The 12,370-nt window shown below is 28.6% G+C and overlaps 1 protein-coding gene across 1 annotated transcript; it reads left to right on the top strand.

Annotated features, from left to right (window-relative positions):
* Window positions 1–6,472: 6,472 nt before the first annotated feature.
* LOC138343489 (uncharacterized) lies at window positions 6,473–7,985 on the top strand. The gene is made up of 3 exons (XM_069294693.1): window positions 6,473–6,567; window positions 6,735–6,822; window positions 7,791–7,985. Exons 1-3 carry the CDS (start codon window positions 6,473–6,475, stop codon window positions 7,983–7,985), a joined length of 378 nt encoding a protein of 125 aa, XP_069150794.1.
* The last annotated feature ends 4,385 nt before the right edge of the window (window positions 7,986–12,370 follow it).

Below are 12,370 nucleotides of genomic sequence, written 5' to 3'. Positions count from 1 at the left end.
ATGGAAATGGACAAAGAGCTATGAACAAGTTATCCTCTTTTGTTATGAAATTGACATCAATCCCAAATTATTGAAGAATTGGATTAACAACACCAGACGCAGAATTAGGCCCTTAGAAACAATGAGCATATAAGGAATAAGGATTAGTTATTTAAAATAAGTCTTTCTGTGTTCTCTACTTATTTAATATTTTTATTTCTTATTTCTCATGTCTTCAATCCATAGAATTTAATAATATAAAAGTATTAAGTTTTCCGTTTTAATTAATTTTTTCCTTTTCTTTTTTATTTGTTCTTTTACAATATTTCAGGTCTTAGTTTTCACATGACATCACATGTTTCAGATAGTAGGATAAGACAGATATTTTCTTCTTTACTTGGTCGGACAATTCAATTACACGTTTAATTAGCATGGTGAGTACTTATGTGTCACACATTTTAGCTACTTAAAGGTGAACTTATTTATTTTTTGAAACTAACATGACAGAAAAAAATATAAACATACGTGTTAAAAGAATATCAAAATAATCAAAATTTTCCTTATGCCCACCGTCAACATTTCTTCTCGAACTCTACCATCCTTCTCTTCTTCACACCGCACTCATTATCGTCTTCTTATTCATTCTTTAGTTTTCAGTACAGTTTTTTATTTTTTTTATCACAACTTTAAAATACACTTTCTCTTTTCATTCGAAATTAGGTAAATTTTATATAAGATTAATCCAAATAAATGAAAAATAATAATAATTCAATTTGTTTTTCTAAGCTTGAAAATTTTAAAGCTATAATGTTTAGACATACAAAACCTAGACGATGATGGAGAGGGGCTGGGCCTATCAACGTCATGTCGAAATTCTTATTTGGGATCATCAGAGATTAATAAATCATCCTTGAAATATCTCAATTTGGCTTCTGCCACCATATGCGGTGAATCTCCAAGTGTTTTTAGAAAATAAAGACATATATTTAAATTTAAATCAGGCTTCGCGTTCCTCCATTTGAAGCCTGATATCCTTCACAAAAGAAGAACTCTAACTAGCTGAAATTCATAAAAAAATGTTTATTTTAATAAAGCTGATGAGAAAATGAAGATTCTTTTATATATATAAGAAAATGTCTCGTGCTCTCTATTTGGGTTTTTAGTAGCTTCTTCTTGTTTTCAATTGTAACGTTTGTTTATCTTTGAACACAATAACCAATTCAATATAGCATAGTTTTTTATGATTTGGAATTTTTTTTACTTTTGTTAAAGGAGTTTATTTTTTTTTTCTTTTTTGATTTTGTTAAAGGAATTTTACAGTTTTTTAAATTTGGTGGTGATGACAATAATATGGGTTTGGTTGTACTTGGAGATAGGTGACAAAAATTAGAAAAGAAAATCGAATATGATAAGAAAAAATATATGAATATTGATAATGGCGATGATAATAATTTTTATGGGTAACACAGACGAAGTAAAATTAAATGTGATATAGTGAAATTATTCACATCGTGTCTCTTTTTAATTTCTGGGAATTGTTATTTGTCAAATTGAACTAGTCCATTTACTTCTCATAATAATTGTTGAAAGGAGAAACGAAATGTGTTATGTCCACTTGAAGATGTATGATTAGCAAAAAGAAAAGAATCAGTTACTCCATTGACTTATTTAGAGGTATGTGAAGTTAATCGCATCTTCAATATTATCCATGATTTTAATGATAGTGAAAATCTCATTTCAGCCATCTTGAATATAATTTTTTGATAAAGCCGAAGTTATAAAGGTAGACAAGTGCAAAATTGAACAAAAAAGCACATCATTTTATAACTTAAACAAGTTTCAACTTCTATCACCCACTTCTAACACTAACGACACATAAAATTTAATTAACTAAAATACATGTTATAATATATGTGAATTTGGACAACTACTGTACATAAAAAATATGAAATTAAAATTTAAATATCTTGTATTTAAAATTGGTCAATTTACGATGAATATCAAAATAAGTAAAGAAAGTCAAATAAAATATTAAATTAATGTTAAATTAAAGGAAAAGTTTTAAGAAACAATTTTTTTAAAAAAAATTACAATTTTTTTTGAAAATTTATTCAAAAAGAAAAGAATTTAATGAAAGGGAAAAAAGTTTAAGAGGGAAATAAGTATTTTACAAAGAAAGAAGTGAAAATAATTTAATATATATAAGATTCAATATCAAAAATTATGTCTAATTAATTATATAATGAAAAAAAAAATGATACATGACCATAATTTATATATTAGTCCTCTTGAAAACTTTAATGACATATGGACAATTTCTTGGACAATGTCGCCTCAACAAAATGCAATCATGTTAGGTGTACGTTAGCATAAAGTTGCACGAAAGTACATTAAAAAAATGAATTCAACGATAATGTGAATCTAGTCAAATTAAGATATGTCTTTGAAATTTCGTTCACACTTTAAATCTATCTATACTTTAACCCTTTAGGTTTCATTGAGACACATTCATATTTGACTTCAAATAAACTCCAAAGATACATACAATTCAAGTTAAGTTGGTCAAATAAGTATTTAATAATTAAAGTTTAAATATATATAAAATCCACGTTATATTGGTCAATAAACATTTATTAATTATTTTGAAATGGCAATTGATACATGTCATGCAACTATAGTAAGCAGACACCTCACTGCAAGACTTGTTTCCTAGATAACTCCACTTCAATTAATTTTTCTCTTTCTCATGGCTTCTAACAACAAGAAGCATGTTGTTGTGAAATATTTTGAGTGTCGGTATAATTATGATGCTCGATCTAAATGTTATATACTTGAGTGTTATAGTTAATATATTCAATTGGTGCTCCAAAAACATTGAATATTTCATCTAAGCTGTTTTCATTGCCATCCATGTTGTTAGTCATCTTCACCATGATACTTGTTGAAATTACAGATCCATTATTTTCTTTAACATCATTTGTTGAAATAATAATTTTGTTTTTTTAGTTTTAGGATACTTTTAAATATAGAAATTATAATTTTATATAGATATTTAATTATTTCTACAGCACAACGATAGATATTCTCATGTTATCATTGATGATCCAATACCATAACACTCAATGAGACTTTGGCGAAGCTTCGTAAAAAGTTTGGGAAGAACAACGTGACGCGAAGACAGAAACTGAAATGGAGATGAAAGGAAAATAGGTAAAACTGAGGGACTAAACAAGAAAGTATTGTTCGTGTTCTTCAGTGTGAATGGGGATGGATCCCTATGAAAGAGAAAAAATCAAACTTTTTCAAAAGAGATGATGGGATGAAAATGTACTGAAATGTGAAAATATATATATAAAAATATAATATAATATGCGTGAATTTTGGCAGCAATTAAACATAAAAATTCTTTTTGTAAGAGATTGATTAATCCAAGCATTTAAACTTAAAATCATCTAGTACATATACGAGAAGTATATTTTCACATAAATCATTAATTCGTATATAATATATATAGAATACATAGTACTCAAATTCAAAGAAAAAAATAGTAATATATATATATATATATATATATATATATCCTGACTTTGATTTGAATTTGTTACTTTCAAACCTTGGTTAACAATGATAAATAAATTATTGTGAGACAATTATTTAACGGTGATAATATAATTATCATCATAGTATATTTTAGCCACAATAATAAATATGAGTATTTATATTTAATTCTCTATGTAAAAATTGTTAAAGTTTTTAGCTATCCTGAATGCAATAACATTAACTCAATTATCATTATGCATTTTTGTGGCTATAAATCTCATTGCTAAAATTAAAATTTTGTTGCCACTAAATATTTATTTCGTTAAAATGGTTATTTATACTGGAACCCACAAATTAAATTGCTTAGTTATAAATTTTTTTTCCTAGAATCATTTTTGAAAATAAAAGTAAATTCCAAATTTTTCGCTATATTTTGAAAAACGTACAAGGACATATTATATATAAGTTTGTTGTCCTATTTCTAATAGGTGAACGTTTTTGTTTTTTTTGCTATTACTTTCACAAGTAAAGACAATGGAATAGTCAATGTACATATCTTTAGTTGTTTTATATTCAAGCTTACCTTATTAAAGAATTAGACTTGCTTGTAGCAATGTTTGATATGATAAAATAAATAAACGATAAGTTTTAGTTAACAATTTGAACTTTTAAATGAGATATTCACTAAGTTCAATATAAGTAAGTTATCCATAAAAATGAATATATAAAAAGATTAATTTTATTCCTAATATATATTTCAATCATATTAATGATTTTATTATATGATCAATTAGTATGGAATTAACCTTATTTTAAAGGAAAAATGCACAAGTACCCCCTTAACTTATGTCTAAAATTTCAGACTATACTAAGATCTCATTACCCCGTTGAACTTATTTTATAAGTAACTTTCTATCCCTTTTCGGACTACGTGGCACTAGCTTGAAAAAAAAGTCAATCGTCATTGGGCCCACAAGATAGTGCCACGTAGGCTGAAAAGGGGTAGAAATTTATAGGACCTTAGTATAGTATAAGTGTGTATCTGATATTTCGGGCATAGGTTGAGGGGATACTTGTGCATTATCCCTATTTTTAAATTAAGTTAATAAATCAATATAAATACCACATTGAATTAATATTTTCTTATGGACGATTCAGTCATGCAATTTGAAATAATGATTAGATATCAAAATATTCAAAGGTGCTTAGTCGATAAATCACATATCATTTTTTTTTATAAATAATTTTGTGATTACAAATTTTCAAATTTGCATATTTCTATAAAGATTTAATGGTCAATAGTATAGTACTAATAGTTAGTTATTCTTTAATATAAATCTATCATATGGTAGAATAATCTCTTCACGCAAAGCATGAGTCCTTTTTTGCAAAATTCAAAATGATGGTTTAGAAAATATAAACTTTTATAGGTCAAGTTTTAGCCTTTTAAAAAAAAATGAAATCATGATTTGAAATTCAAGACATCATATCGTATATCCAAATACAAGCTTAGAATAAAGGGTCGTATGTGAAATATAATTTCACCTCAAATTTGAATACTCATTTTTATCTACTAACCATTTATTTCATATGTAAATAAAATATAAGATTCATATCATTACTTTTAAAATTGTTTATATCTTATTATAACAATTATTTTTACCGACATAATCACGTTAAATCAGTTCATACTCTACAATTTCCATTAACCAAATTCATTATCTTTTATCAAATTTATATACCAATCAAATTTAAAAACAAATGACTCAAAGTAACAATGATCTTTCACCTTCTATTACTGAGGCATTAGTTCGTTTAAATTGCTGATACATTGAATTAACTGTACTGATACTTTAATATACTACTACTGATACATTAAGGACTTTAGTAATTTCAACAATCATAAAACTAATACATTACAAAAACTTGTGATACATGTATAAATTATTTTCTTCAAAAACAGTTGATACATTTTTGTAAGTCATTATTTTATTAATTTTAACATTATTTTTTGTATATATTACAAGATGTCATTCTTATATGTATTAATATGATGAAAAATGTACACGATTATGTGTTGGTATGCTTTTCGAACCAATGTAGTTGGACTATGAAGGCTTCCTTCAAGAAAATATATGATGTTTTCATTGTTAGAAGCTTCAATAGTGAACATACGTGTTCGACGAGGGAAGGATATTAACTAAAGTACAAGCAACAGTCGGATTTGTAAGTGGAGTTACTGCTTCCAAATTGGTCAACCCTAAACGAATTTATACTCCAAAAGATATAATTGATGATATTAGAGAATTTTATGGAATTCAAATAGCTTACCAGCAAGCATGGCGTGCTAAAGAACGTGTACTATCCATGATTTGGGGAAAACCATCTATAGGATACAGATGGTTACTGCGATACATACACATGTTAAATACTGTGTATCCAAATTATTATATAAGAATGATGAAGACTGAAGAAGATGTATTTATGTATATGTTCGTAGCCTTAAGACCATTCATTAGGGGGTTCAATTACTGCAGACCAATAGTTGTTGTCGATGGTGCACATTTGAGTGGAGTTTACAAAGGGACATTTGTATCAGCAAGCATACTTGATGGGGCATGTATGCATTTTTTGTAGTTGTGATGTGTTTGTACAGGTTATGTATCAAATGATATAATGTGCGTTTGTAATTAGGTTGCATAATCCCATTGGCATATGGTGTTGTTGACACCGAAAATGACTGTTCGTGGACATGTTTTTTCGAATAATTAAAAAATGCATTTGGCGAGATAAAAGATATGTGTGTTGTATCACGTAGAAATGAGAGTATTATAAAGAGTGTGAGGATTGTGTTCTCAAATGTACCCATTATGCATGGATATGACATCTTTGGAAGAATGTCTGTGGCAACTTCAAAAGGAGAAGAAAGACCCTAAGTGATCTATTCTACTCTATGGCCAAGGCATATAGAAAAGAAGATTTTGATAAATTGATGGCTAAGGTTGATAGAGTTGATCAAAGGGTTAATGAGTACCTTGAGGATGCAAGGTATGAAAAGTGGTCAAGAGTTCATACAACAGTAAATAGAGGTAAAATGATGACTTCGAACATTGCGGAATGTATCAATTGTTGTCTTGTTGAAGCACGATAATTGACTACATTAGAATTCTTGAAAGAGTTTGGAATTCTATTTAGTTCTTGTCTTGCAAAAATAGAGAAGTAGCCTCATATTCAAAGGACACATTAGGGAGAAAATTTGAAGAGGTGTTGATTTTAAACGCGGCTAAAAGTTCAAAGATGAAGGTATGTATCATTATATATTATTTTATATTATAAGCATCTAATTCATTGTATCATTCTGTATTTTGAACATGATTTATTTGGAATTAATTATATATTTGAATTTTTTTAAGAGAAGAGATATAAAGTCACCCCTAAAGTTATTCCGTATTTGCATAAAGACACTCTAACTTTAAAAGTGTCCTATAACCAAATGAAACTATTTAATATCTTTGTAAATTGATCATTTTTACCCTTTTTCTTGTCTGGAGTGTTACCACGAAAATGGGGTGCTTGACCCAATCTTTTCACTGCCATAACCAACTATAAAGTGCCATGTGTCTTTATATTACTTTAATATTAATTATTTAATTAATTTACATCATCTTTCCCATTATATTCTTCACCCAAATTCAAAAATCCAATTTTTTCTTCATCTTCTTCAACATAGAAGATCCATTTACTTCATCCATTTTTATCACTTTTTTTTCGTGGATTGATAATATTATGAAACTCCATTTTTTTTTTGGTCTCATTACCTTACTTTAGTAACTTGAGAGTTGAATTGACTTTATTTAGTTATGTTTTGGTAAGGAAAATAGTGTTACATGAAACCATCATGGAGGTTACATTGAAGGTGACTATGGTTGCTATTTTTGGACGATTTACAACAAGGAACAATGCGTTTGAGTAATGAAGATTTAAGAAGAAAGAGGGGGAAAATGAAAATAAAGTTAATAAAATAGAAATAATAAAATGAAAATGAAAATGATACTAACAATTAAAAATTAAAAGAACTGATTATGTGTCAAACAACTATTGGTGCGTACTCTTTCTCGCAATTAGGGTTACGAGAAAAATGAGATATTTATAACACTCTTAAATTGTCCAATGCGGAAATAGAACACTCACAAAGTTAAGGTGTCTTTTTAAAAATTTGAGACAACTTCACTAATGATTTTATGTCTTTTCTCTTTTATTAATGTACACAGGTTGTACAATCATCTGAATTTATATTCTCGGTTTATGAAGCTGGAAGAAGATACATTGTTTGTCTTGAGAAGAAAGTATGTTCTTCTAGTAGATTTCAACTAGATGAGATACCTTGCTCTGATTACTACAAGCCTGATGCATTGGCAAAAACATATGAGATTCCTATGGTAGCAATGCCAGATAAGACGGACTAGTCAGCTCCTAAGAATGTGGTAGCTGAATTTATGTATCCACCTAGATACAGACGATTATGTGAATGACCAAGGAAACAAAAAAGAAAGAAAGCAGATGAAAAGATTACGGTGAAAAAATTGTTGTGGACAATGTGGACAAGAAGGATACAACAGAAGAACTTGTACTTTTTTCGAAAAGAAAATTGAAATAGTCATAATATTTCTAAGATATTAGTATTTTTGTTGAATAGTTTTTTACGTAAACAATTATCATTTTCAGTATTGATTATATTTGCTATTTATCACTGTTGGTTTTTAAAAAGAAACTTATTAATAACTTTTGTTAAGTAAATTTTAAGTTGCACTTTCGATTATAAATACATTGTTATTATTTTGTGTTGAAAAATACATTTTTGTCAATATTTCTTTCGTTAAATTAATTTTGTAAATCATATGTTACACTATGAGATATCTTTGTAACGTAACACATTTGCGTTAGCAAATGTATCATGTACTTTTAATGCAAAAACAATTGTTAAGGTTACTTTATAATTTACTATGACTATAAATTTTGTATCATGTAATGTATATTAAGTATTGTGTGTGATGATTTATTTGATACATACATTAAATAACTATTTTACAAAACTAATGGATTTTGTAATTCTTATGTTACACTATGAGATGTCTTTATTTCTTACAAAAATATATTATTGGGCAACGTAACACACATGTATCATGTGCCTTAGCTAATGTATCATATAAATTTAATTCAAAAACAATTGTTAAGGTTACTCTATACTTTAGAATACCTATAAATCATGTATCATGTAATGTATATTAAGTATCACGTGTGATAATTTATTTGATATATACATCAAATAGCTATTTTACAAAACTATTGGATTTTGCACAACTATGATGTTCATTATAAATAAGGTATCATGTAAATTTAGTTTTCAAAAAACTATTTATTTCTAACTGTGTCTGATAAATAAAATTTTTACTGCACTTTATTGTTATGTAATGCCATATATGTCTGATATTTAACTTTTTCTTAGCAAAAATACTTGTTCCATAATGTATCAAAATAACATAAAGTTTAAGGGAAATTGACAACACAAGGAAGATGACATTAAAATCATCAAACTACATGATTCATAATGTATCAAAACAAGAAAGATAACATCAAACATTGTTTATGCATAGATACTACTCTATGTGAACTAGATCTTTTTCTAGTGGTTGTGTGACTACGCCCTTAGATTTTTGTGGATCATCATTCTCACTAACGTATACACACTTAGCCTTCTCTCTACCATAACTCCAACACATTCATATCTTTGGCGTAGGTATTCAGGACGAAAATTGAGAAATAATACTTTGATTTGGTCACTCAAATACTCGGCAAATGCAGCAACATATAGCCCACAGTCTCTACAAAAATGTAGAATATAAATTATAAACTTAAATGATACATGCTTAAAAACAAAAAAAATCAAAATACTTACAGACTATCACTCTTCTGTTGTGCAATGTCTTGTGCAAATTCTATCATGAAAGGAACTTGAGGCTCCAAAAGTGAGCCAGTAATGTTGTCCTTGTACACATGACAATCACAAAAGTTTGTTTGCTCAGTTTCTTCAAAGAATTCATTGTTCACTAGGAAAGAAGGAAGCATTTTAGACGATATTTTTTATCTCGTGCAGAACTATTTTTTTCCTTGAGCATATTGATGAGTCAAACACTATTATCACCCTATTTTTAATTCAACAAGCGTCAGCACCCAATGAAATTCTTGATCCCATTTAATCGGGATGTAGACCTCATCTACAAGATGCCATGGTAAAGCAGCTCGGATTTCAAAACCGATGATAATGTTTATTATTGACCTCTCATATACAGGTACAACTGGAGCACGATCAACATGTTCTTGGGTACTAAAGGTATCATCATCATTATCCATGTAATACCTATCATAACAATTTTTGACAAGTGCCATGAATAAGCAGTGGGTTTTTGTGTATCTGTATTGATTCATGCTGCAGAGTTTTGATTTTTTTTGGAAAGGTAGTAAGAAATCACGCTGATGTGCTATAAGAAACATGAAAAATAGAATCAGAAATTATATACTTCTAAACAAGATAGAATAATATAATTGATACATTAAATATTGATCTTAAATTTTACTAATTTAATATTATGATACTCCAATTGAATATATCTGTTGAAAAAATATTATGGTTGTATAATATATAAGTTCTGTAGGTGATACATTGAATTTCATCAGGATATGATGTATCTTGTTATGATAATATAAGCGTAGCTGATACACATTTAATAATTAGTTTAAGAGGTTACCTCATCAGTCCAATATTTGTTTGGGTGTGACATGACATAGAACTAATTCTTGTTCATTGGAAAAGCAACAACAAAGTCCATCATCATAAATCTAAAAGAAGACGATTTTGATCTGTATTTATCATCTGATGGGTTCCTACATATATGATACATAAGAGTGACTATATGTGCATGATACATACAGTGACTTAATGACAAATTATAGACAATGTATCATGAATTGGTTATAACAAAATAAATTAACCCAAACGTTTGCAAAAAATATGTATAAGACATACTTATTGTCATGATTTTTTAGGAGCCCCCTGGACAACCACTTCATATAATCATCAATAAGTATCGACGAAACTTGATCTATAATGCCACATCCTTCAAATGGGAAATAGAGACGAGCAACATCCTTCAATTGCTCTTTTTCCTTCTTACTTTACCCAAAAGAAGTAATATATAAAGATTGAATATTTCTCGATGGCATTTTGTTTCTAGGCGCATGAGTGACGGAATCGCTTCTAATTTCAATCTTAGTTATTGGAATGTCAGTGGGTAATTGACTATTAGTAAACAAGTATTGGCAGCTAGTTAAATTATGTCGATTGTAAACATACGATGGTCTAATAGTAATAGAGTCTCTTCCCAAATCATTAATAAATGCATCTATTGCTGCTTGAGTTGATGATGATATTGTTGTTGATATGGAAGAATCCTATATGAAATGATATAATGAATTTTTAGTAAATTGGTATGTAATGAAAGTTTGTGTCATAAGCAAAATTGAAAAATCTATCAATGTATTCATTGTTCTTTTATCAGGAAAAACATGAGGGATGTTGTGTTGAATTGTGTTAGCACCATCTTGACCATGATAGGTTCATTTAGGGTTCATTTAGCTCTTGATGTGCTTCACCATCCTGAATATAGGCAAGTTTTATGTATCGGTATCAACATGCATACTTTGATATGTAGGAACTGATACCTTTTTAGGATCGTTATGTTCTGAAACATCTTTCATTTGTTGTTCATTACTGATAGTATGATCAATCTACATTTAAATTTTTGATCGTAAAAATATTAATATAATTTTTTACTATACATTATTTAACATGACGATGAATATAAAAAATAAATATATATCTGTTGAGTGAGATATAAGATTAAGTTAAGTTAAATTATTCAACTTAACTTTACATACATGATACATAACAGTTAGTAGATGTGCATAAAACATAACATCAACTCAATGACAAATTATATAAAATATATCAGAAACATACTTTTGGAGTAACATTCACTTGTCGTTCATCCTCGTTAACAGAAACACCAACATCATCCTCAGCTACATCCCCCACATCATAAAGACTTGATGTTCACCCTCTTTACCAAAAACACCAACACCATCCTCAGCTACATCCCCTGCATCGTTAGTGACTTGATTTTCACCGCGTTACCAGAAATATCAACATCATCCTCAGCTACACCACCCATATCAACAAGATTAATCCGTATTTGTGGAGATTTTTGTTTCTCAAAAATGAAATGTGCTTGAATTAGTCTCAACATTGATGTTTTCCTTGCGTCGAGATTGCATCAACTAGGAGTTATTTTTCTTTATCAATAAAACCAGTTCCTTAAATTTCTTGTCAATCGTGAATTATAAATACATTTAGGATAAATATTAATTACATTTGGGTAAATAGATCAAAATAATAAACTTACATAATTTTTCAAATGATCTTTCAACCCTTCAATATTTGGAATTACATAGTTGACTTTTGAGAATCTGTAGAACCATGTACATCAGTAGCCGGGGTCGCAGGCACGTCTGGAATAGAAACATGTACATCAGCAGTCGGGGTCGGAGACACAATTGATTGATCACGCTGACTTGCTTCTGAAACCTTTGTTTTATGTTTAACCAGTTTTTCCTTCTTTTTAGGGGTGGTGGAGGAGATGTATCAGACACTCTAGAAAATCTCCTCAATAACTGTTCAGGTGTTTTGGTGGTGAAATCATCAAAATCATCTTCGTCATTTGGTTGTACTAAGGGT

Source organism: Solanum lycopersicum, chromosome 1 (assembly GCF_036512215.1).
Source record: "Solanum lycopersicum chromosome 1, SLM_r2.1".
NCBI lineage: Eukaryota > Viridiplantae > Streptophyta > Magnoliopsida > Solanales > Solanaceae > Solanum > Solanum lycopersicum.
This window is presented reverse-complemented; position numbering and strand designations above follow the sequence as displayed.

Bases quoted from the DNA above. Each gene is read 5' to 3' on its own strand.
- LOC138343489 (XM_069294693.1), top strand. From the start codon at position 6,473: ATGGCCAAGGCATATAGAAAAGAAGATTTTGATAAATTGATGGCTAAG. The intron at 6,568-6,734 runs GTATGAAAAGTG...TTGCAAAAATAG, and splicing joins GAGTACCTTGAGGATGCAAG to AGAAGTAGCCTCATATTCAA. The intron at 6,823-7,790 runs GTATGTATCATT...TAATGTACACAG, and splicing joins CTAAAAGTTCAAAGATGAAG to GTTGTACAATCATCTGAATT.